We start from the raw sequence: 25,275 nt of genomic DNA on the forward strand, positions 1-25,275 counted from the left end.
CCTTTTGTCACATAAGGTAGGGCTTCATTTTTAAAATCAATAATATTCTACTGTATGTATATTAACATTTCTTTTATCTATTAATCTGTGAAAGTGAAGTCGCTCAGTCATGTCTGACTCTGCAACCCCATGGACTGTAGCCTACCAGGCTCCTCCATCCGTGGGATTCTCCAGGCAAGAGTACTAAAGTGGGTTGCCGTTTCCTTCTCCAGGAGATCTTCCCAACCCAGGGATCGAACCCGGGTCTCCCACATTGCAGGCAGACGCTTTACCATCTGAGCCAACAGGGAAGCTCAGGAAAGGGGGAGTGGCTAGTCACTGGTATAATCTGTAGATGGACATTTAAGTAATTTCCACATCTTGGCTATTGTGAATAGTGTCACAATGAGAATGTGAGCACTAATATCTCTCCAAGATACTAATTTCAATTCTTTTGGATAAATACCCAGAAATGTGGTAGTTTTCTTTTTAATTTTTTGAGGAACATCTATACTGTTTGTCACCATTTTACATTTCCACCAACAATGCACAAGCATTCCATTAGTTCTCCACATCTCTGCCATCTTTTAGGATTTGAAATAGCTCAACTAGAATTCCATCACCTCCACTAGTTTTCTTTGATTTGTAGGAGTTCCTTACACATTTTAGAAATTAATCCCTTATCAGATAAATAACTTGGGAAATATTTTCCCCCACTCCATAGGTTACCTTTTCACTGTTAATGGTTTCTATTGCTGTGTACAAGTTTTTAATTTGATATAGCTCCATTTGTCTATTTTTGCTTTTGTTGTCTGTGCTCTTGACATCATATCTATGAAATCATTACCAAAATCAGACTTGAAGTTTTTCCCCTGTGATTTTTTTTCTTGCTGTTGTAGTTTCAGGTCTTACATTTAAGTCCTTAACCCATTTTGAGTTGATTTTTGTGTAAGGATCCACTTTCATCTTTTTGCATATCTTTTCCCAATATCATTTGTTGATACTGAGTCTTCATTCAACAAATACTTATTAAGCATCTTTGGGCCAGGCATTATGGTAGGCATAGGAGAAAGGGAAAGATATACCCACCTGAATGCAGCGTTCCAAAGAATAGCAAGGAGAGATAAGAAAGCCTTCTAAAGTAAGCAATGCAAAGAAATAGAGGAAAACAACAGAATGGGAAAGACTAGAGATCTCTTCAAGAAAATTAGAGATAACAAGGGAACATTTCATGCAAATACGGGCACAATAAAGGACAGAAACAGTAAGGACCTAACAGAAGCAGAAGAGATTAAGAGGTGGTGGCAAAAATGCACAGAAGAACCAAAAAAGGGTCTTAATGACCTGGATAACCACAATGGTGCACACTCACTTAGAGCCAGACATCCTGAAGTATGAAGTCAAGTGGGCCTTAAGAAGCATTACTACAAACAAAGCTAGTGGAGGTGATGGAATCCCAGCTGAGCTATTTCAAATCCTAAAAGATTTAATACTGTTAAAGTGCTGCACTCAGTATGCCAGCAAACTTGGAAAACTAAGCAGTGGCCCCAGGACTGGAAAATGTCAGTTTTTATTCCAATCCCAAAGAAAGGTAATGCCAAAGAATATTCAAAATATCATACAGTTGCACTCATTTCACGTGCTAGCAAGATTATGCTCAAAATCCTCCAAGCTAGGATTCAGCAATACATGAACCAAGAACTTACAGATACACAAACTGGATTTAGAAAAGGGAGAAGAACCAGAGCTCAAATTGCCAACATCCACTAGATCATAGAAAAAGCAAGAGAATTCCAGAAAAACATCTACTTCTGCTTCATTGACTACACTAAAGCCTTTGACTGTGTGGATCACAACAAACTGAAAAATTCTTGAAGAGCTGGGAATGCCAGACCACCTTACCTGCCTCCTGAGACACCTGTATGCAGGTCAAGAAACAACAGTTAGAATCAGAAATGGAAAAACAGACTGTTTCAAAACTGGGAAAGGAGTACATCAAGGCTGTATATTGCCACCCTGATTATTTAACTTATATGCAGACTACATCATATGAAACCCCAGGCTAGATGAATCACAAGCTGGAATCAAGATTGCTGGGAGAAATAACAATAACCTCAGATATGCAGATGACACCATCCGAATGGCAGAAAACAAAGAGGAACTAAAGAGCCTTCTGATGAAAGGTGAAAAAGCTGGCTTAAAACTCAACATACAAAAAACTAAGATCATGGATCCAGCCCCATCACTTCATGGCAAATAGATGGGGAAACAATGGAAACAGTGACAGACTATTTTCTTGGGCTCCAAAATCACTGCAGATGGTGACTGCAGCTATGAAATTAAAAGACGCTTGCTCCTTGAAAGAAAAGCTATGACAAACATAGACAATACATTAAAAAGCAGAGACATCACTTGGCTGATGAAGGTCCATATACTCAAAACTATAGTTTTTCCAGTAGTCATGCACAGATGTGAGAGTTGGACCATAAAGAAGGCTGAGCACTGAAGAATTGATGCTTTTGAACTGTGGTGTTGGGGAAGACTCTTGAGAGTCCCTTGGACAGCAAGAGCAAACCAGTCAATCCTAAAGGAAATCAGTCCTGAATATTCATTGGAAGGACTGATGCTGAAGCTGAAGCCCCAATATTTTGGCCACCTGATGCAAAGAGCAAACTCCTTGGAAAAGACCCTCATGTTGGGGAAGACTGAGGGCAGTAGGAGAAGAAGGCAACAGAGGATGAAATGGTTGGATGGCATCATCCACTCAATGGACATGAGTTTGAGCAAACTCTGGGAGATAGTGAAGGACAGGGAAGCCTGGCATGTTGCAGTCCATGGGGTTTCAAAGAGTCCAACACGAGTGAGCAACTGAACAACAAGGGGATTCAGGCTGAGAACAACATAATGGCTGCAAGTACAACCTCTAGAACCAAAGTACCTGGGTTCAAATCCTGGTGCTATCATTTCTAACTGCTTCACGTTGGACAAATTACTAACTTTGTGGTCCCTCAATGTCCCCATCTATATAAAAAGGATATTAGTTATGGTTCTTTTTTCACAGGGTTGGTGTGAGGATTAAACAAATACCTGTAAAAGGTGTAGAAAAGTGTCAGGCGTTTGTTAAGCACTCTTATGTACTGGCTCTTAAGGCACAGTTCTTACCTCTCAAGAGCTCACAGTATCCAGTTGCCCCTGTCCACCTAACCCACGTGGCAGGCTGGGCTAGCTGGGTCTTCTGGCACTTCAAGTGACCCATAGTTTCTAGCTACCCTTTCCTGGAATCACAGGATGAACGGGTGCAAGTTCTTGGGTCACATATTTCCGTGCGACCCTAAGCAAGTAATTTCTAATCTCTGGGTCTTACTTTATGCATTTGTAAAGGAAGGAAGTTGGACCAAAATAGATTTCCAAATCCCAATAAATACCTTGTTCTGGGTAGACCGTTGGCTTGAGCAAGTTACTCAGCCTCTGTGCGCTTGTTTCATCAAACAAACAAACAAACACACAAACACAAACAGAATAATATTACTAACCACCTCCTGGGTTATGGCGAGCACGCCACGAGGCAACGCAAACCCCCTACTCCCGCGCTGGCTCATGGGAGGCCTCCTTTAGACGCGGTCCCTTCGCCTTTCAGCGCAGGCGTGCTGGAGCCCGGCGGCCTGCAGGTTCCAGACTTCCGGTTCCGAGGGGACGCAGATGCCAGGCTGAGACTGATGGCGGCGTCCACGGAGCAGGCCACGGGGGGCGCTGAGAAGACCGCGGCGGAAGAGAAACCGCGAGTTCTGGAACCCGGGGCAGCCCCGTTCGGAAATTTCCCTCAGTATTCCCGCTTCCACCCTCCAGAGCAACGGCTCCGCCTCCTACCCCCGGAGCTGCTTCGCCGGCTCTTCCCTCAGAGTCCCGAGACGAGGCCGATCCTGGGGCTCGACGTGGGGTGTAACTCCGGGGTGAGTGCCGGGGGAGGGATCGGATGTCGGGTGAGCCGAGAGGTTGGCAGCCTTCAAGTCCTCTGGGCTTTCGGCCTGGGCGTGGTATTACACCCCTCCCAGCGTTCCCAAAAGAGTTTAAAGTTTTAGCGTTCGGCCCCTTGCTGCTGCTACAGGACCTCCGGGGTCCTAACACCATCTCTTTTAGGAATATGGGGGAAGAATCATTTTCAAATACGTTCGGAATTCCTGCGCCCCGCCTCCGTACTTGCAGAATCACGGCCGAACCCCGGGTGGGCAGGGCCAAAGTGTCTGGGCTTCCGGCTGTTGGCTGTTGCCTCCTGTCCAGCGTGGCTGGCGACTTGCTGGAGGAGAGGGGGTTGCCTGAGACCCACGTTTGAAATCGTGGAGTTGGGATTGGTTTACTGGATAAGATGAGCCGGGGGTGACAGAATCATGCGTGCAATTAAGTTAAGTGTAAAACAGTGCAGAGCCAAGTGGATATTTTAAAAACAATCGATTGGCTGAGTACAGTGGAGAAGATCGAGAAAGAAAAGAAAGCATCCTGTTAGAGGAAGGCTTTGCCACATTTTCTTACCACAAAGTATTCTTAGGCATAAGAATGATTATAGTCAGACCACAAGCAAAACAGCGGAGTGTCTCTCTAACACCTATTTGTAGTCACTAGGATATCCTAGAGGAGCAGGCATTCTGACCCTATGATTACAGATGCTTCACAAAGTTAGTACCATCACTCCTTTCCAGACCAGGAGGGGAAGGGGTAAGGAAAATTTTACCCTGTTTATGACCTTACGCAGAAGAGACTTTAGTAGAAGGTTGACAGCTGTAAATGGGAGTGGGGGTTGCATTTGGACACAGGCTGAAAGCTGGAATGAGTAGAGATGGGTGTCTGGCTGTTCTTTGCAGACTTTTCTCTACTGTGATGATAAATGAAAAATCAGAGGGAGAAAGCAATGGAAAAGAGAAACTGGATATAAGATTTGGGGTTTCATGAAAGGCATTAGGAAACCACAAGAGATTTTAAAGTTGAAAGTGCTATATGTGCACCTTAGGAGCCAAGACATAGTTACAGTTAACTAGGGCAGTGGTTCCTAAACTTGGCTATATATTTAGGGAGTTTATTATTTTGCACTTAAGATTCTTGTATTAATACTTGATAAGACCCCCCCCAATTCAAAATACAAAGGGATACATAGCAAGTCTCTATTCCTAAGCCTAAATCCTCCTCTTCCCATGATGACAGTCGCTCAGTCGTGTCCAACTCTACAACCTGTAGACTGTAGCCTGCCAGGCTCCTCTGTCCATGGAATTCTCCAGGCAGGAATACTGGAGTGGGTGGCCATTTCCTTCTGCAGGGGATCTTCCCGACCCAGGGATTGAACTCAGGTCTCCTGCAATGCAGGCAGATTCTTTATGTCTGAGCCACCAGGAAAGCCTCCTCCTGTACACAACGGCAATTGCTATTTATAATTTCTCGAGTATGTGGCCTGTGTGTACACAGACATCTATGTGTGTATAAATATCTCACCTCTTCTCAGTTCAGTTCAGTCGCTCAGTCATGTCCGACTCTTTGCGACCCCATGAATCACAGCACGCCAGGCCTCCTTGTCCATAACCAACTCCCAGAGTTCACTCAAACTCATGTCCATCGAGTCGGTGATGCCATCCAGCCATCTCATTCTCTGTTGTTCCCGTCTCCTCCCACCCCCAATCCCTCCCAGCATCAGAGTCTTTTCCAGTGAGTCAACTCGTCGCATGAGGTGGCCAAGGTATTGGAGTTTCAACTTTAGCATCAGTCCTTCCAATGAACTCCCAGGACTGATCTCCTTTAGAATGGACTGGTTGGATCTAGCACACTGCTTTGCATCTTGCTCTTCATTTAGTAATTTGGAGATCACTCATGCCACTACATTGTTTTTTAGTAGCTTCATAATATTTTTTTGTATAGATGTGCCATAATTTGGGGGGTACTTTGTTTAAATCTTAAAAACTAGGCCTTACTCTAGACCTACTGAATCAAACACTTGGGGATTGAGACCTTGAGTCTGTATTTTATTTTTTTTTTAAGCTTCCTGGGGACTCTAAGATTCAAGGATTAAGGATGGAGAGTATTAAGAGATGTGGTAGAGGATGGACTGATGTGATGAAAATGACTGATCAAACATGGGATTCACCCAGGACTTCCCTGGTGGTCCAGTGGTTTAAGAGTCTACCAATGCAGGGGACACAGGTTTGATCCCTAGTCAAGGAACTAAGGTCCCACATGCCACGCATGCATGGTCAAAAGATTTTTTTTAATGTGGTACACCCAAGGTGAGCTAGGAGGAGGAAAACAGAGAAATAAATACAGAGAGAGGAAGAAAAATTTAAGCAGAATACTATAGAATCTTCCTGCTCAAAATGTGGTCCTTGAACTATAGCATCATCATGACTTGGAAGCTTATTAGAAATAGAGAATCTCAGTTCCCAACCCAGATCTACTAATTCAACATTTTTATTTTAGTAAGATCCCTAGGTGATGTGAATGCCTATTAAAGCATGAGAAGCCTATTATGGAGTAAATAATGTTGCCTAAATCTTGCCATGTAATAACCATGTGACATTGGACTGTCCTCTGAACCATAGTTTTTAAAATACAGGGATTTTTTGTGTGTGTGTGTTAACTATGCCACACATAGAGAACAGTGCACAAAACATAAATTCACACTTTATGAATTATTATAAAGCAGAAACTTTGATGACTAATGTCTGTATCAAGAATAAAATGTCAGCAACCCAAGAAGTCTCCCATATGCCTTTACCTGCTCATAAACCCCCCTGTCTACCCAGAGGGCTCAACTTTTATTATTATTGTTTCCTTGCTTTTTTTTTAATAGCTTACTATTTTTGTATCCCTAAACAATATAGTTTAATTTTATACATTTTCAAACTTCATATAAATGGAAGCTTGCCATGTATTTTCTTTTTGTGTCCTGCTTTTTTATTCGGCATTATGTGTTTGCATGAGTCATCCATGTTGCTGCACTGAGCTGAATTCCTTCATTTTTAATTGCTATCTGGTATGGAAAAGGCAATGGCAACCCACTCCAGTACTCTTGCCTAGAAAATCCCATGGACAGAGGAGCCTGGTGGGCTATAGTCCATGGGGTCGCTACTAGTCGGACAAGACTGAGCAACTTCACTTTCACTTTTCACTTTCACACATTGGAGAAGGAAATGGCAACCCACTCCACTGTTCTTGCCTGGAGAATCCCAGGCACGGGGGAACCTGGGGGGCTGCCATCTATGGGGTCGCACAGAGTCGGACACGAATGAAGTGACTTAGCAGCAGCAGCATACCATCTTAATCCCTGCTACTATTATTGGACATCTGGGTTGTTTCCAGATACACTTTCTTCACCGGCACAAAGGGCTTATATATTATCCTCACAGGATTGTTGCAGACAGCAAGTGAGGTAGTGAATAGAAAAATGCCTTGGAAAAAACAGATTAGAACACAAATTTGAGTTAGTTATAATGGTTACAGAAGTCAAAGCTAGAGAAAGGAGATAGTGACTTAAGAGTCAAAAAGGTGCTAAGGTGGTGAAAATCACAAATCACTGGATTTGGCTGGAAGGAGGTCTGTGGTGACTTTTTGGGATAATGGCTACAAAAGCAGAGTAAGTCTCAAAAGGGGGTGGTGAAGTGTAAGACATGTAGTAAAACTGAAGATGCAGAGTGAAGGCTGAATGAGGACTTTTTGGAATCCAGACTTTCCCAACCACAAGTCTGAGAAGTAGATTTTTATGAGATGGTGCTTGCTCTCTTCCTCACCTTCCTGGCAGGTAGCATGGTTATTATGCCCCTTAAATATTTTGCTCCTCCCTGGGGTATGAGCTACTCCAGAAAAAAAATAAAGATAGCATGTTACTTAAGCTGGAAAATACGGCTCTGGACTCCTTTGCTGCATCCATTGGGCTATAACTTTCAACCATGCAACCCATCAGTGTCAGGAAGGTATAGAGATGATGCATTACAGCCTGAGACCTCTGGAGGACTCTGAGAGCCTGCTCTGTGGAAAACTTTGGGGGGCAACCTCCTTAGGCTATAGTTTAAGAACCTTACATCCCATAAAGCCAGGAATAAGTGATTCAATGAGAGGCTAAGAGATACAGGTTTCTCTTCCATTCACTGGTTGAGAGCTGCAATGACAAAGCTCTTTTGGATTCCTCTAGGATCTGAGTGTGGCTCTATACAAACATTTCCTTTCCCTACATGATGGGGAGACCGTCTCAGATGCCTCAAGAGAACTCCATCTCCTCTGCTGCGACATAGATCCAGTCCTGGTGGAACGAGCTGAAAAAGAATGCCCTTTTCCTGATGGCTTGACTTTTATTACCCTGGACTTCATGAATCAAAGGACCCGGAAAGTTCTCCTGAGCTCCTTCTTAAGCCAGTTTGGACGCTCAGTTTTTGATATTGGCTTCTGCATGTCAGTAACCATGTGGATTCACCTGAACCATGGGGACAAAGGCCTGTGGGAGTTCCTGGCCTACCTTTCTTCCCTATGCCGCTACCTCCTTGTGGAGCCACAGCCCTGGAAGTGTTACCGGGCAGCTGCAAGGCGTCTCCGGAAGCTAGGCCTCCATGATTTTGACCACTTCCGCTCCCTGGCCATCCGAGGTGATATGGCCAGTCAGATTGTGCAGATCTTGACCCAGGACCATGGCATGGAGTTAGTCTGCTGCTTTGGCAACACTAACTGGGACCGAAGCCTTCTGCTCTTCAGGACAAAACAAGCCACAGAGACTCATCCAATCCCCGAGTTACTGATAGAAGAAGGAAAAGAAAGGAACAGAATAAGATTCTGGAGACAGTGAGATGGGAGGGTGGTAAGACCAGGATAGAGATATTGAAAGAGTTTTATATAAAAATAAGTTTATTCTCCTTAACTCCTGGTAGTTACGCAGCCTCCAAACCTGGCAGAAGTTTTTTAAGTGTCCAGGACATAAACACATCATTATCTTTCCCCATTTTGGGGGATGATCCCTGAGGAGACTATATCTGAGGGGCAATGACCTGGGCTGTCTGGAAGGAGGTGACCTGGAGAAAGTGCTTCTGGGATATGGAAGGGGCTGCTTTTGGTGATTATTTAGGAAAACTTAGACCAGGTTAGCCTTAGAATGTATCTGTTCCCTGGGCTACTTGAATCTGATCTGCCTTCTTCAGGCTTTCTTCTAGACTTATCCTGTCTATGAGCAAAATGTCAATACAGTCTGGAATGAAAAGTCACTAGCCTGTCTAAAGGAGAGCTTTGGTAGGAAAAGTATCTTTCCAGAGCAGGTCAAGTTTCCAGCACGCCCAGGCTGAGCACAGCAGTCACAGATACAATACTAGCCAAGATATACTGAACAGCATTTACAAAGTGTTTAGAAGATTTAAATCATGAACTCAAAATTCAACTGTACAAATGAATGAAGTGGGATTGTATACAGTGTATACAATTATATATAATAAAAGTGACTTGAGTATGATTGAGAATACCTTGGAATCTGGAGTAGAAAAGAGACTTCTGCCTTTAACCACTCTTCCCCTGGAGGTTTCAGCTCAAGAAAAAGAACCTCACCCAAGCTCAAAGCAGAAAACATGCCAGTGAGTAAGGTAATTTAGGACTCTTTTGTCAAGGACCTCTGTCAAAGCACACCAGCATGGAGGCACATACCACTATGGGGATGGGAATATACTCTGGGAAGTGTACACAAAATGCAGCCTGCAGTTGGGTGGCTGTAGCCTCTGTGCTGTGGAACAGGTGTCACTGATGTCTGACAGGTGTCCATTTTTAAAACACCCATGGGTCTATTCCAAGGGAAAGTGGAAGGTAGAAACAGATTTGGTGGAGAGAAGATGGAAAAACAAAACACCTACCTAAGAAGGGAAACTGGATGGATGAGTTTAAAAATCCCTAAGATTCTGTTTTCAGAGTTGATGTTATAAGAGGGAGGAACAGGGAACAAGAGAGTCTGAACCACCAATTAGAGGTTGGACCTCTTGAAGGAGAAGTTAGGAAAAGTTCCTACTAAGGAATTTGAACGTTATGCATGAGGGAGCAGAAGCCAGAGCAGTCGCTAAATAAGAGGATGGAACCGAAACCTTCATTTAGGAAAACCAATTTTTCTATTTTGTGCAGGATAATTGTATGGTTGGTGCCATTTCCAATCTCAATTAGACTCCAATACTACTTCTCAGTCTTTTTATATTGCTGCTTCTGATCACTTTTACCCTAGCGACTCTTCCAGACTTGTCCCCTCTGCAGGATCTTGACTCTGTTCCTGCTCCATTAATCTGCGCAGGTGCCCTAACCACCACCTAGTGCCCTTCTTGTTTCCGGTGTCAGGAAGTCTTTTCTTGCCCTCAGTCCTGCACCCTTCATCTTCCCTTGTTTTCATGTCTAACTTACCCGGTAATCTTTTACCCAAATAAGCTCTGCCTGAGTTCCTGATCCCAGCCTATACTAACACTCCCAAATTGTATTTTATTAAGGATCCTCTTGGTGTGCTTTGGCCTCATTGACTCCTTCCTGTCCACCTACCAACATCTTCAGTTCTCTCTCATCTTCAAAACCACCAGCTTTTCCTTTGTCCTATCTCCCTCTCAACCTTACTCAATCTTTCTCTCCATCTCCTCATCACCAAACATAAGCAAAGTCCTTGAAAGAAAGGATGCCACAGCCTCTGCTCCCTTTCCTCCCATTCATCAGTGACCGCCCAAACACCATATTCTGAGGCCTCTTTTCAGTCTTCCTCCTGAGCTGTGGAATCATTCAACACTATTGACTCCTTCCTTATTGAACCACTCGCCCTTGGTCTCTGTCATACCTCTCCCCCTTTATTCTCTTTCAATCTCTTAGTTTCTCTCTGTTCCTTAAGCAACTGGTTCACCTGGGAAGTCCTGGATTCATCTCCAGAAACAGTGATTCGGGTCAGAAATGGGGCTTAAGATTTTGGTTTGATTTGGGGTTTTGGCACTTTTTTTTTTTTTTGCATTTTTTTTACTATGATAAATGTAACAGTAAATGTAGTTTTAACTATACATTTTGTGTACATTCTGTGGCATTAGATACATCCACAATGAGGAATCTTTTTAACAAGAACCCCATATGATTCTGATGCAAGTTGAAACAGACCATACTGTGACGCTTGGTTCCTTAGTGTCCATCCAGTCCTCTCCTACATATTTTTCCTGGGGTGATTTCCTCTGTTCCGGTACCTTTAACAACTGCCTATACGCTGATAACCCCCAATAGTTATAAGCCCCAGCTCCACAGTTCCAGATTAATTATTTCCTTGTTTTGTAGTCACATTCCCCTGATGGCTCAGACGGTAAAGAGTCCGCCTGCAATGCAGGAGACCCGGGTTCAGTCTCTAGGTCAGGAAGATCCCCCGGAGAAGGGAATGGCAACCTACTCCAGTATTCTTGCCTGGAGAATTCCACAGAGGAGCCTGGAGGGCTACAGTCCATGGGGTAACAAAGAGTCGTACATGACTGAGTGACACTTTTCCCTGGACAGTTATCTGGCACCTCAAATCCAACATATCCCAGAAGCAAACTCACTACCCTTATCCCAAACCTAATCCTTTCTCAATTGTTGGCATCCACTCATTGTTCAAGCTACAAATTTCAGTTAATTCTCCTCATACTTCCCACATTGAAATACAGCCCAGTAAATTCTACCAATAATGTGTAGGTTCCACTTATTCCATCCATGTGGCTGGTGCCTACCAAAAGTTTCCAGGTACATCTTCAGTGGTTTCCAGGTACTTAGAGCCTTGTCCATTATCCAGTGCCTAACGACTACTGTTCAATAAGGTAGCTGCTTGCTATTTAAATTAAATGAAATAAAATTTAAAATTCAGCTCCTCAGTTCTGCTAGCCACATTTCAGGTGTTCAGTGGCCATATGTGACTAATGACTAGATGATTGGACAGCACAGATAGAGAATATTCCCATTGTTGCAGAAGGTTGTATAGGACAGTGCTAGTCTTCATGCCTTTCCTCCACGCATCAGCCATACTGAACTGAACTTCATAGCACAAACTCCTGCTTGCTTTTGCTCTCCCCACTCTTCCACTTTGCAGTGTGGTTCAACTGTTTGTCCTAAAGGATGGCTCAGATGTTACATTTTCTCAAATCTTCCCCAACTACTATAGTACTATATTCTAGTGAGGACTTTGCATGGAAGCCTCTATTACAGCATTTACCTCATCATACTATAATTGTTTTGATGCCTCTTCCTCACCACCAGGAGACTGAGCTCCTTAAGCTCAACTTATTTTTGTATATCTAGGCCTAACTTAATGTCTAACACATGGCAGGCAACCAGGAATTACTTGTTGAATGAAGATATGAATGGACAAAAGAGAAATACACCAGAATTCAAGTACTGAGAAGAAAAGGGAGACCTATGAATGAGCAAAAGACCATCCAGGATACTGTAAAAATGAGGAAACTAGAAAGTTGAGAGGAAAATATGCTTAGCCTTTGGCATGGACTTTTGAGTAATGTTTCCCAAATATATATTTGAGATAAGATGTTCATTCCAAGGCCGCCTTTATTGATAGTTTGGAAGAGAGCAGCAAATAAAGACTAGATACAAAAATTTGGAAGTCACTCACATAGAATGATTGAGATTTAATGAGTAGTAAATTCCAAAAATAGGTGGATGTAATAGGGGACAAGATCCTAGGTTTGAGGGCTGCTAATAGTTTTTGAGTGAGGAAAATAAGGAACAACGAAAAGAGGTCTGGTTAGAAACAGGAAAAAAAGAAAACACAAAAAGATAATAAGCACCATATGCCAGAAAACATAATTTTTAAAATCCTGAACCCTATGGGATAGATACTATTATTATCCTCATTTTGCAGATGTGGGAACTGAGGCACACACAGGTTGACTGAAGTCACACAGGTGACTCCCAAGGTCACACACCTTGTAAGCGGCAGAGCTGGGCTTTGAACCTAGGCAGTGTAGTTGTGGAGACTGGGCCTCGGCTACTATGCCTTGAAATGTCACAGAAATCAAGACGGAGAAGAGATTCCCAAAAAACAGTGTAAAAGAGCATATGCTTTGGAGTTACTATGCTGCTTCAAATTATGTGTTCAGACCTGGGAATAAGAGACCCAGCCAGGCCACTCTTAGATATGCCTGATGTTCTTAGAATTTCCCTCACAGAAATCGGGCCGAATTCTAGGTTTAATACCTAGTAGTAGCCCTGCTGCTGCCACCTTCCAGTTAAATAAGTGCATTTTGCAAACATAGACACCCTGATAGGTCTCCGTAAGTGCTACCCTCACTGTACTCTTGACTTGCCAGCATTCATAACCTTTCCCTGAATTTCTGAAACTCCCAATCTTCCCCCTCGTTTTACTTCTGGATAGGACCTCCAAAAAGTGGGTTTCAGGCTCAGGAAGTAGGAATTCCAAGGCCTACTCCAGGATGTATTAAAATCCAAAGGTCATATCCTTCTCAGCAAATCTGGCATCGAGTATGGCCTAGGAATAGTGCAGTGGAAAGAACATCAGGTTTGGAATGAGGCTCTGCCAGTAACTCATTGTATGACCACCCTATTCAGTTCATTTAACCTCTCTGAGCCTCAGTTTACTCATCTGTACAACTGAAATAACAAGACCTTTTCCCTATGCCCAGATGAGCTAAACGATATGAAAGTAATTGGCAGAGTATGGTCATGGCTAAACCAAAGTGCTGTTATCTTCTAAGCATGCTGTGGATCCCACAACCATGCCTGTTAGATCAAAGGCTTATGAGAAAAACATCTCATCTGTAGAAAACATCATCTTATCATTTCAAATAATTTGTTTTTTAAGATGAGGAAGTAATAGAAGTGTAGCTTCAGCTTACAGAACATTTTATAGGAAGCAATGCTGGGAGGGAGTGATCGCTATGATGGTCGCACAGTGATAGCAGTGATTACAGATGTGAGTTTACCTACTTCTCTGCCTTAATTTAAGAACACTTTGCAGCGCTGATGCTCTCTCCCTTCACTAAGGCAAGGTGAAGAAATATATATGGGACTGTGGCAGGCTGCATGTTGGTCCTCTGAAGTGTCCACATCCTAATCCCTGGGACCTGTGGATGCTACCTTCCATAGCAAAAGGGACTTTGTAGATGTGTACAGATGTGTCGAGTAAGAATCTTGATTAAGGATTTTGAGATCAAGAGATTAATCCTGATTATCAGAGTTGGCCCTAAATGTAATCACAAGTATCCTTATAAGAGGAAGACAAAGGGAGATTTGACCACAATAGGTGGAATGACAGAAGCAAGAAGTCCAAGTGATATAAGGAAGGGCTGGGAGCCAAGAAATGAAGTTAGAAAAGGCAAGGAAGTGGATTCCCCCCAGAAGCCTCCAGAAGGAATGCTGCCCTGCCAATACCTTGGTTTTAGACTTCTGACCTCCAGAACTATAAGAGAATAAATTTGTATTGTTTTAAACCACTGAGTTTGCAATGATTTGTTACAGCAGGAATAGGAAACTAATACAGGGATTCTGACTACAGTGAGACTAGGCTACAAGCCAAGTGGCACCTGTCCCAAATAACTCCTGATTGCAGGAAATGGCCCAGTGACCAAAGGACTAGGCTGGGGTTCCATCAACATGGCTAACTGAGGAATCTTCAGTCACTAAAAGCTTCAGGAGATGCTTCAGCATCTGAACGTGACCTCCTAACATTTCTATAGGCTGAGCAGTTACCTGACCTCTGGGGAGGAACTGTTGTATTTGAAATCTGTAGCAGTTTCAAAAGAGATGTGTAAATAGTGCTCATAACGATGAGGTCCCAGTACCAAGAGGGTAATGATTGTGTAATGGCCTAGGAGAGCCTTTGGAGATGGTAAGAATATCTTTGGCTTCAAGAAAAGATCATCTTTATTTATCCTCAAAATAGCCTAATTTAGGAACCAACACCAAACATGACAAGAGACTTATTGAGGAATAAGAATGAAGAATGGTCCTGGATAGACTTTAAAAATACATGTCTGTAATCCAGTATACTCAAAACTTAGCATTTCAACATGCAGTCAATATAAATAAAAATTATTAATGAGATATGTTATTTTCTAATACTGCCTCCAAACTCTAGTGTGTATTTTATACTTATAGCTCATCTCAGTCTGGACCAGCCACATTTCAGATGCTTATTAGCCACATGTGGCTAATTCTACACATTTTTGGCAAATCAAAAAGTAATTTATCAAGTTTCTTCCATATACCCAGCATGCTTTTAGGTGCTATGGTCGGGGTTAGGGGGTGGAAATCAGTTAAACCAGCAGTCCCCAACTTTTTTGGCACCAGGGACTGATTTTGTGGAAGATAATTTTTCCATGTGCAAGGGTGGGGGTGGGGTGATGGCTTTGGGATGATTCAAGTGCATTACATTTCTTGTGCACTTTATTTCTATTTTGTGCAATCTCAGGATATTCCACCTTGACTTTAGGCTTAGGCTCGTGTTCCTTTGAGAATCTCACATTGCCACTGATCTGACAGGAGGTGGCGCTCAGACGGTAATGTGAGTGATGGGGAGCGGCTGTAAATACAGATGAAGCTTCACTTGCTCACCTGCTGCTCACTTCCTGCTCTGCAGCCCAGTTCCTAACAGACCACTGACAGGTACCTGGTCTGTGGCCCAGGGGTTGTAGACTCCTGGGCTAAACAAACCCTGGCTCCTAAAGATTAGATTTCTTTTAGCAACTACGTTAAAGTTGAGGGGGATAAAAGAGAGGCTCATATATAGTAGCATGTGATCAGGTGAGCTTCAGAAAAGGAAAAGTCATCATAACAGTAGGTTTGCATACAGAGTTAACCAAACATGGATCAAATGTTCTGGGGGGGAAATTACAGAAAGTTCCAAAAAGCAAAACTTGAATTTATATTATATTTACAACTGTTTTTAGCATTTATACTATATTAGGCATGACATGTAATCTAGGGATGATTTAAAGTATAATGGAGGATATACATAGGTTATATGCAAACACTACAACATTTTATATGAGGGACTTGAGCATCCATGGATTTTGGTATCAGTTGGAGCCTTGGAACCAATCCCCCAGGGCTACTAAGGGACAGAACTGTATAGCTTTTGCAATGGTAACAAGAGGAAAAGGAGCATTCCCTATAAGCCAAGTAAATGAACCTCTCTGAAAGGGTACACAGAAATGGATGTTTTATTCACCGAGAATAGACTGGCTGGTCTGTAATGGAGATGTCATTCTGAGCAGTAGTGAGAAATAACAATACTCTTTGCCATTTAAGTAGATTCTGGATGAAATATTTAAAGTAAAAAGAAAACCATAAGCATACTAGAGAAAAAAGGTAATTAAAAAAAATTGGAGTACTTTCTAAACACAAGACTCCAAAAGCCATAAAGAAAAAGATAGATAAATTTGACTACCTAAGGCAAAGGGGAAAAAAAATCCAATAAAGTCAGAAGACAAACTCCCAACTAGGAAAACTTCACAATACATATGACAAAGGGCAAATTTCATTATAATACAACCAACTCTTATACATCTATTAGAAAAAGACATGCATAGAAGATGATAACAGCAGATAAACACCTGAAAATTTGTTTATTCTTACTCCTTATTAATTACATGCAAATAAAAACAATGAAAGAATATTTTCATCACTTAGAGCAATATTCACACAATTTTTAAACAGTGATGGTGAGAATTTGGAAAAGTAAGTATTTTCATACCTTATTAGTGGGAATATAAATTAGCATAACCAATCTGAAAGGCAATTTGTCAGTATTTATCCGAAATGTTTACTGAACGTACCTAGAAATTCCACTGCTAGGAATTTATCCTGTGAATATACTCACGAAAGTATGTCAGGATTTGTATACAGTATCATCCATTACAGTTGGTTGATAAAAGTGAAAAGCTGGAAACAACATAAATGTCCATCAGTAGGAAACAGTATGGCACAGTCATAAATAGATTACTATGCGATTGTTTAAAAGAACAAGGTAGGGACTTCCCTGGTGGTCCAGTGGGTAAGACTGTGCTCCCAATGCAGGCAGGCCAGATTTAGACCCTGGTCAGGGAACTAGATCCCACATGCCACAACTAAAAGTTCACAACTGAAACGGATCCCACAATTGAACCCTGGCGCAGCCAAATAAATATTTAAAAAAAAGAAGAAGGTAGATCCATATATGCTAATATTGAAAGGTCTCCAAGATATTTTAAGTACAAGAAGAAAGGTACAGAACAATTTGAATGGTTCAGTTCAGTTCAGTCGCTCAGTCGTGTCCGACTCTCCGCGACCCCATGAATCACAGCACGCCAGGCCTCCCTGTCCATCACCAACTCCCAGAGTTCACTCAAACTCATGTCCATCGAGTCGGTGATGCCATCCAGCCATCTCATTCTCTGTCATCCCTGTCTCCTCCTGCCCCCAATCCCTCCCAGCATCAGACTCTTATCCAGTGAGTCAACTCGTCGCCCATTTTTTTTACCTTTTAAAAAGAATATACACACAGAAGGTAATACAATATTTAAAAGTGAAAAATGAAAGAATTCATTTTTATAAGTAAAAGCGTATTTAATCATATCAAAGAATCAACCAGAAAGTTCAAATGGCTCATTTTGGGAGGTAGGGAATGCAGCAAATAATTGCTTCTGTATTGTTTGATTTTTTTTAAACTGTATGTACTTAGTGCTTTTTAAAAATAATTAATTTTAAATATTTCTGAAAATTAAGCAGCAGTGTCTTTCTAAAAATAATTCTCTCTCATCCCTCATTGTCCCACCCACCTATCTATCTAACTTTTCCCTCACAGCATAGCCAAAATTCTTGAGAGAGTTTTAAATACCTCTTGTCTCCATCCCTTACTTCGTACATCTTTCTCAACCCTTCAAAATTTGATTCTGCCAAAGTCACCAACCACATGTGGCTAAAGTCGGTGGGTATGTCTAAGTCCTAATCCAGCCTGACATCAATATCAGGAACTATTTAGTCTTTTTTTTGGAAACCTCTTGGTCTCTGGTGACAGCTCTTAGCCAGCTGTCTTCCTCCATTTATGCAGACCCCTCTCTACTCTTCCTAATGATTCTGTCCCAGTTTCCCGTCTTTTTTTGCATGATCTCCTCTACTCTATGGCTTTAGTTATTACCTATGTTCTGATGACTCACTATGTCTTATCTCTAGTCCAGACATCTCTCCTGAGCTTCAGAAGTATTTAACATCACCATGCATCAGTACTTACCAGCATTTCCTACATCATCGCACATTCAGAAAATGATGGTGTTTTTGTGTCAGTCCACCTTACCGAGACCGTGGTCTGTTGGAGGGAGCTTGTGCTGCCTTGAGAGTTGAGAAGATCAACATGCAGCACACCGGGAACCTTTTCCTAAGGCACAATGGTAGGGAAGCTCAGACCTCTTGGCTAGACATTTTCACTTGGACATCTCCCAGGCATTTCAATGTGAACATGTTTGGAAATGAATATATCCTTTCCCAAACCTGCTCTTCTTCAAGTGTTTTTGATGTTTCAGTGAGTGGTCCAACGGTCTTGGCTAGCGCTCTGCTTCCCTCCTCTTCCAATCCCAAGATCTGCTGACTCTAATACTATTTATTTCTTTAAGTCATCTCTCCATCACCCCTATCATTTTCCTAGTCCAGAACCCATAGTTTCTAATTTTTCCCAGCTACTAGAGAAACTTTTTATCTGGTCTCCCTTACTTCAGTCTTGCTATCTCTAATCTGTTCTCCACACTGCGACCACAGGGATCTTTTTAAAATATGGTTTTAATTATGACCCTCCTCCCATCCTGCTTAATAGCATTCAAAGGTTCTGCATGGTTTTTAGGATAAAGCATGATTGTCCCACTAATTAATTACCTTTTCAATCTCATCACTTATCATATCTCACGTGAATTCCTTATTAGGTAGCTAATACTACATGCATAGTGCCTGTGATACAGTAAAGACTCAATATGAATTTTTGAATGATGAAAATGAAGTTCAAGGACCTGAGCAGATCCATCATATCTGTGCCAAGTAGAAGCTTTCAAAGCACATACTGGCAGTGCTGTCAAAACCCAAAGAACATGTTGTCCTATGTAGAATTAAGCAGCACTAGCACAGATCTATTCCTATTCAGCAAATGAACCAAATAATAGCCTTTTCCCAGCTCCTTTCTTCCTCTTACTGAGCAGGAAAGACATAAAAAAATCAGAGTCAGATTACCAACCCAACTGTCTCCTTATGTCAGGAATTCTAAACTGGGGTCAGTTCACCAACAAGTGTATTTTGCATTGTTGAACTTAGCTGTTTGATATTGGAATACATTCTTAAATAAATGTGCATCATTTTAATGCACATTTCTTGCTTTATGTTTTTTTGCTAATGACTTATTACTTGCTGTGTATTTTATATTTATTTTATACTAGGGAAATGATGTTAGACAAAAAGCAAATTGGAGTGATCTTCTTAAGTTCTAAATGGGTCATAAAGTAATGGAGATAACTCACAACATCAACAACACATTTGGCCCAGGAACTGCTAACAAATGTACAGTGCAGTGGAGATTCAAGAAGTTTTGCAAGAGATGAGAGCCTTGAAGATGAAGATCGCAGTGGCCAGTCATTGGAAGTTGACAACGACCAATTGAGAGGATCATCAAAGCTGATCCTCTTATAACTAAACAAGAAGTTGCCTAAGAACTCAATGTAGACCGTTCTATGGTCATTCAGCATTTGAAGCAAATTGGAAAGGTGAAAAATCTCAGTAAGTGGGTACCTCATGAGCTGACCACAAAAAAAAAAAAAAATCATCATTCTGAAGTGTCGTCTTCTCTTATTCTATGTAATGACAACGAACCATTTCTCCATCAGATTATGATGTGAGATGAAATTGGATTTTATATGACAACCAGCAACAACCAGCTCAGTGGCTGGACCGAGAAGCTTCAAGGCACTTCCCAAAGCAAAACTTGCACCAAAAAAAGGTCATGGTTATTGTCTGGTGGTCTGCTGCTGATCTAATCCACTACAACTTTCTGAATTCCAGCGAAACCATTATATCAGAGAAGTATGCTCAGCAAATAGAAGAGATGGTCTAAAAGCTGCTACGCCTGCAGCCGGCATTGGTTGACAGAAGGGGCCCAATTCTTCTCCCAACAACACTCAACTGCACATTGCACAACTAACATTCACTTCAAAAGTTGAATGAATTGGGCTACAAAGTTTTGCCTCATCCACAATATTCACCTGACCTCTCAACAACCGACTACCACTTCTTCAAGCATCTTGACAACTTTTTGCTGGGAAAATGCTTCCACAACCAGCAGGAGGCAGAAAATGCTTTTCAAGAGTTCATCAAACCCAAAGCATGGATTTTTATGCTATAGGAATAAACAAAGTTATTTCTCACTGGTAAAAATGTGTTGATTGTAATGGTTTCTATTTTGATTAATAAAGATGTGTTTGAGCCTAGTTATAATGATTTAAAATTCATGGTCCAAAACTGCAATTACTTTTCCATCAACCTAATAACACAGTAACCAATGCTACAATGGCAAACTGAGGAATGAAGATGCCCTAATACCAAATGAATGACCACATAGTGTTGAAGTAGAGAACCCCATTCAATGTACTGATGTGAGCAGTGAGGGCATGGTTCTCTGAGATGCCACCTACCAGTCATTCATCAGTACTATATGCACAGTTAGACCATGCCACCAAAATCGTGTATTACTAACAGCTTGCAGCAACCAGAAGCCTAAGAGGCCTAGCTTGTTTTGTAACATGGATAACTCAAGTAAAGAACAACTAATGGGACTTTCCTGGCAGTCCAGTGGATAAGAATCCACCTGCCAATGTAGGGAACTCAGGTTTGATCCCTGGTCTGTAAAGATTCCACATGCTTTGGAGAAGCTGAGCCCATGTGGCACAACTACAGAGCCTGCACTCTAGAACCTGTGAGCTCCAAGTACTGAAGCCCCTACACCTGGAGCCTGTGCTCCACATATCGGAAGGAAGAGTAGCCCGCATTCGCCATAACTAGAGACAGCCCATGCACAGGAGCAAATACCCATTGCAGCCAAAAACAAACAAAGAACAATTTATGATCAGAAAACCAATGTTGAGACTTCAGTATAATTTTTAATAAGTGAATAATACCATTAAGAAATGAAAGTGTATTAAGCCTCATCAAAGACAGAAACCATGGAGCAATTATAGCTATACTTCTTTCACCTCCTGTCAGTGAAGATAAAGGTCTGTGAACCATAGAGAATCTGCCAAAATCTGTATGTCTAAAGTGTACAAGAGCCTTTAAGTTAAGGAGAATAGGTACTTGTTCTAGCAAGTGCAGATGTTCTGGCTGTGTTTATTAAACAAAGGATAAACATCTGAATGTAAAGTAAAAAATCATCTAGATGGCTTGTTTGCTTCCAAAATTTAGCTATTTGGAAACATCCAAAAATAGTTAGAAATGCCTGGCAGACTCTTAACGTTTTTTTCATGTGACTTTGGAATGCAACAGATTTGTGGACTTTTACTGAACTTTTAAACCTTTTCAGGAAACCATCATGTCTCATATTTGTTGAAAACCCAGGACTAGAACATTGATTCCTATTCAATAAATGTTAAATGACTGAATGAATAAGAATGCTGAAGGATTCCAAAGATGCCACTATCTATCATAAGAAATAAGGTGAGTTCTCTCAAAATGAAAATACATTGACAAAAAGATGTGTACAAGAATATTTAGAGCACCTTTATTCACAATAGCTCCAAAATGGAAACACTCAAATATCCATCAACTGGAGAATGGATAAACAAATTATGATACAGTCATGCAATGGACTATTACTCAGCAATATAAAAGAAAAGATTACACATGGCTGAATGGCAAAAACATAATTAAGCTAAAGAACACAGACACAAAAGAGTACATACTATATGATTCCACTTATTTGATATTCAAGAACAGACGACGATGGTGATAGAATTCAGGAAGTTGCAGGGGGTAGGTGTTGGTAGGTACAGGGTAATTGACTGTGCAGGGGGATGTACAAATTCTTTGCAGGTGACAGTTCAGGCGGGTTACATAGGTGAATATATTATTGTTGAAATTCACCAAACAAAACACCTGAGATCTGTGCATTTTATTGTATGTTAAGGATAAATCTATTTTTAAAATTGTTTTAAAGCAAAGGTGAGATCTGATGGGAGTAACCACCATCTTATCTTCTAGGCTCCAATAATCACTATCCTCAGGCACTGTTTTCATCAAGCTACCTCTACACTCAAGAATCCAAAATGACTTATTGTCCTGTCAAATCCATATCTTTATTATCTCCTCCATACAAAACTTCCTCCATTAACTTCTCCCCCTTCCCACCCTACCACTGGTATCTGCTCACCGTCCCATGCAAATAAATTGCTCTTTCCTACTTGAATCTCCTTGTGTCCTTACCTGGCCGGATCCTACTCAAGTTCTCTCTGGCCTTCAAATGCCATTTTAAATTAAGGCGCCTCCTTCAGAGTGGAATTCTTGGTTAATTCTAATCAATTTGAGCACCCTATGTCCCCTCAGCTCTTATGTTCATTTATTGGATAATATGGTGTATACCCCAATTTTAATAAAATGCACAGAGACTGTGGCTAGGGATCCCTTTGTATTTCTCTGCAGAACCCATTTCAGAACCAGCATCAACGGGCCAGCTTATATGATATCCAGACAAGGACAAATAGCCGTTTAACCAAGAACCAAGGAGAATCATATAGAAGGGAGCTCTGAGGCCCTTCAGGGGCCTAGGTGGGCTGTTGGCGTTTCCTCTTTTAAGCAAACAGTTCAACAAGGATGGATCTGGTCCCCACTGAGACAGCAAGTGGCTGAGAACAAGGTTGTATTCTTTTTCTGCTCAGCCTTCACTCTATAACCAGTGAGGAAAAGACCAGCACTGCTCTGAGCGGCGCAGAGCCAGTTTCCAGGGCTCAGATTTCCATAGTGCTTGAAGGACCCGATCCGGAAGGAAGAAAAGGGTGGCGGGAGCATTTAAGGCTAAGCAGGCACTCAAACCTCTTCCCTTAGATTTACACCCAACACGTATGCAGGAAAGCGAATTACAAACACCGACGCTCACAACCACATATACACGTGCACGCCCAGCCCTACAGAACCAGACGCGCATGCCCACTAATCCGCGTGCACATACTTAGTTTTCTCTGCTATAGATGCCTCCCATTCCACCACCGCTCGGCCCAGCCTGGCTTCTGCTATCCCGGCACTGGGGAGGTTTACCAGGGCCGACCCTGTCAGGTCTGAGAAGACTGTTTCTCTAAGCGGGGGATGGTGGGGTGGGGGCGGGAATGGCCTGTAGGGGAGGTCCTTTCCTCCAGGGCGGAAGCAGCGCGCTCTAGCCGGGCGGACTTAGCTCTTGTCCTGGGAACATCTGGAGGGGGCTGGGAGGGGCGCGCATCCAGAGTGAGCGTGGATTGGCTACGCGGGATGGGGAGGCGGGGTCTGAGCGAGGGGCGGGGCTCACTGGCCCCTTTAAAGCCTTGACATCAAGAGGCGGCCCCAGCACCCCCCCTTTTCTCTGCCCCCCGCCCCAGAGCCGCGGCCATGGACCCGGCGGATCCGGCCTGCCCTGGCCCAGCTCAGCACCTGATTTCGGTGAGTTCTGGGCCCACTTGTAATTTAAAGGGCGGCGAGTGAAGGGTCTGTAAGCCCCGGGCCGAGGGTGGGAGGTGTGGAGGGTAAGACTCTCGTGGCAGCCTTGGGTCGGAGAGGGCGGCGCAGCTTCCTGCCGGACCTCGCTGCCGTCCCCTCGCGCTCGCCGCACTCACCCCGGGGGGACCAGCCGCGACTCCGTCCACCCCCACCCCACGCCCTCCCGCCCCCCGCGCCATCCTCGCGCACACTCCGTGGCCCCGGAAGGGAAACTTTCCAGAGAGGGGGATGTTCCGGGGGGCCGGCCTTTAAAAGCACTGACCTTGCCCCAGCTGCGCACCCCACCCCACCCGCATCCCAGCGCCTGGGTGCCGTTTAGCGGTGCCAGGTTGTTGCTGGGGGGAGACTCTCCCCAAAGCGCAGGCGCGGAGAGGAGCCTCTGGCTCCTCTTCTCACTCCTTGCAGTCCCGGTGGCCTGGGGCGGTGGGGCGTGGGGGAGGTGGGGAGAGGCGGAGAGCTCGGGGTCTTCCGGAACGACCCTTCGGTGGCTTTGAGGGCCTGCGGAAAGGAGAAAGGGAGCTGGGCAGGCTGAACACTAAAGAGGCTGAGGAAGGGAGAAGGGCTGGGCAGGGAGTGGAGCCAGGGCAGCGCCTGAAGGAAAGGCTCTCTGGGTCCTGGCTGCGGTGCCAGAAGAATGCAGAGAATTTATCTGTGCCCCGACACTCCCCTGGCCTAGACCAACTAGCAGAGCGACTGTCTGAACCCCAGCCCCGGTCTCCTGATACTGGGCCCAAGGCCCGGCGGTCTCTCCGGCTCTGGCGCTGCCCCAAGGGCACGGAGGACCCTTATCTCCCACAGGCCTGGTTTTCCAGGTATCTCAGCGCTATCCACTAGCCTGTCCAGCTGCTACTTCTTAAACGCCGGCCTTCCTGAGAAGCCAGGGGTCTTAGGCTGCCGCGTTGCCTGGCTGTAAAGGCAGAGCTTCTATTCCCTTCTTACCACTGCTCTCCCTCCCCCCACGGGTCCTCCTGCTTAAGCACAATTGTCCGCCAGGGATAGCGGTGGAAGCAGATGCCTGGAACACGTGTGGTCCTGGAGGAGGGGTGGCGAAGGGTCAGAGCCTGACGGTTCAGTGGACAGTGTGTGTGCTTCATCGCTGAGTGATGTCCGACTCTTTGCGACCCCATGGACTGCAGCCCGCCAGGCTCCTCTGTTCTTGGGGACTCCCCAGGCAAGAATACGGGAGTGGGTTGCCATGCTCTTCTCCAGGGGATCTTCCCAACCCAGGGATCAAACCCAGGTCTCCCCAATTGCACGTGGTGGACAGAACTTTGGGGAAAATGAACCTAACCCAGTTGCCCTGTTGCAGACCCTCTCTTGCAAGATGTGCCAGCTGACTAGGAGACTCCTTGTCTTTCAAGGAAGGAGATAACACAATGTACTTCTCATATTGGGTCCCTGTCTTTCTGAGAACAACCTGGGGTTAGTGGGTTTCTTACCTGAAACACTTGCATCCCTGTTTGGGGAGATATTCCCATGTAGTTCAACTTTGTTTTCAGTATGTGGTCTGTCTGTGCACGAGGTGGTATGAGCCCTCCAACTTCTCTCCAGGTCAGGCCTTTGAAGGATAGTGAGAACCTGAAGGGGCAGATGGCCTGGGCT

General features: G+C 43.4%; 2 protein-coding genes and 1 long non-coding RNA gene across 5 annotated transcripts in view; all 3 read left to right on the plus strand.

Annotated features, from left to right (window-relative positions):
* Nucleotides 1-3,637: 3,637 nt before the first annotated feature.
* On the plus strand, nt 3,638-21,494 carry BCDIN3D (BCDIN3 domain containing RNA methyltransferase). 2 transcript variants are annotated; one of them, XR_016037580.1, is made up of 3 exons: nt 3,638-3,929; nt 8,144-9,569; nt 19,383-21,494. XR_016037580.1 is itself a non-coding variant. In XM_055394267.2 (2 exons), exons 1-2 carry the CDS (start codon nt 3,696-3,698, stop codon nt 8,786-8,788), a joined length of 879 nt encoding a protein of 292 aa, XP_055250242.2. In that variant the 5' UTR covers nt 3,638-3,695; the 3' UTR covers nt 8,789-19,376. The 2 variants fall into 2 exon arrangements, 1 of the variants encoding a protein (XP_055250242.2); XM_055394267.2 differs by lacking the exon at nt 19,383-21,494 and having other exon boundaries at nt 8,144-19,376.
* Nucleotides 21,495-21,513: 19 nt separating this feature from the next.
* On the plus strand, nt 21,514-22,396 carry LOC148777583 (uncharacterized). Its single transcript, XR_016037581.1, has 2 exons — nt 21,514-21,648; nt 22,192-22,396. It is a non-coding gene; the product is annotated as an uncharacterized LOC148777583 (long non-coding RNA).
* A 1,091-nt stretch (nt 22,397-23,487) lies between these two features.
* The window catches only part of NCKAP5L (NCK associated protein 5 like), a 32,741-nt gene continuing 30,953 nt past the window's right edge, over nt 23,488-25,275 (plus strand). Inside the window, exon 1 of one of the 2 annotated variants that reach the window (XM_055394265.2) lies at nt 23,488-23,616. The gene's annotated coding sequence lies outside the window, so the exon portion shown is untranslated. The remainder of the gene's footprint in view (nt 23,617-25,275) is intronic. The other variant, XM_055394266.2, reaches the window with a different exon arrangement.

This window comes from Moschus berezovskii, chromosome 6, assembly GCF_049115385.1.
Source record: "Moschus berezovskii isolate FMDL1 chromosome 6, NW_MosBer_1.0, whole genome shotgun sequence".
NCBI classification, from domain to species: domain Eukaryota; kingdom Metazoa; phylum Chordata; class Mammalia; order Artiodactyla; family Moschidae; genus Moschus; species Moschus berezovskii.

Bases quoted from the DNA above. Each gene is read 5' to 3' on its own strand.
- BCDIN3D (XM_055394267.2), top strand. From the start codon at position 3,696: ATGGCGGCGTCCACGGAGCAGGCCACGGGGGGCGCTGAGAAGACCGCG. The intron at 3,930-8,143 runs GTGAGTGCCGGG...GGATTCCTCTAG, and splicing joins ACGTGGGGTGTAACTCCGGG to GATCTGAGTGTGGCTCTATA.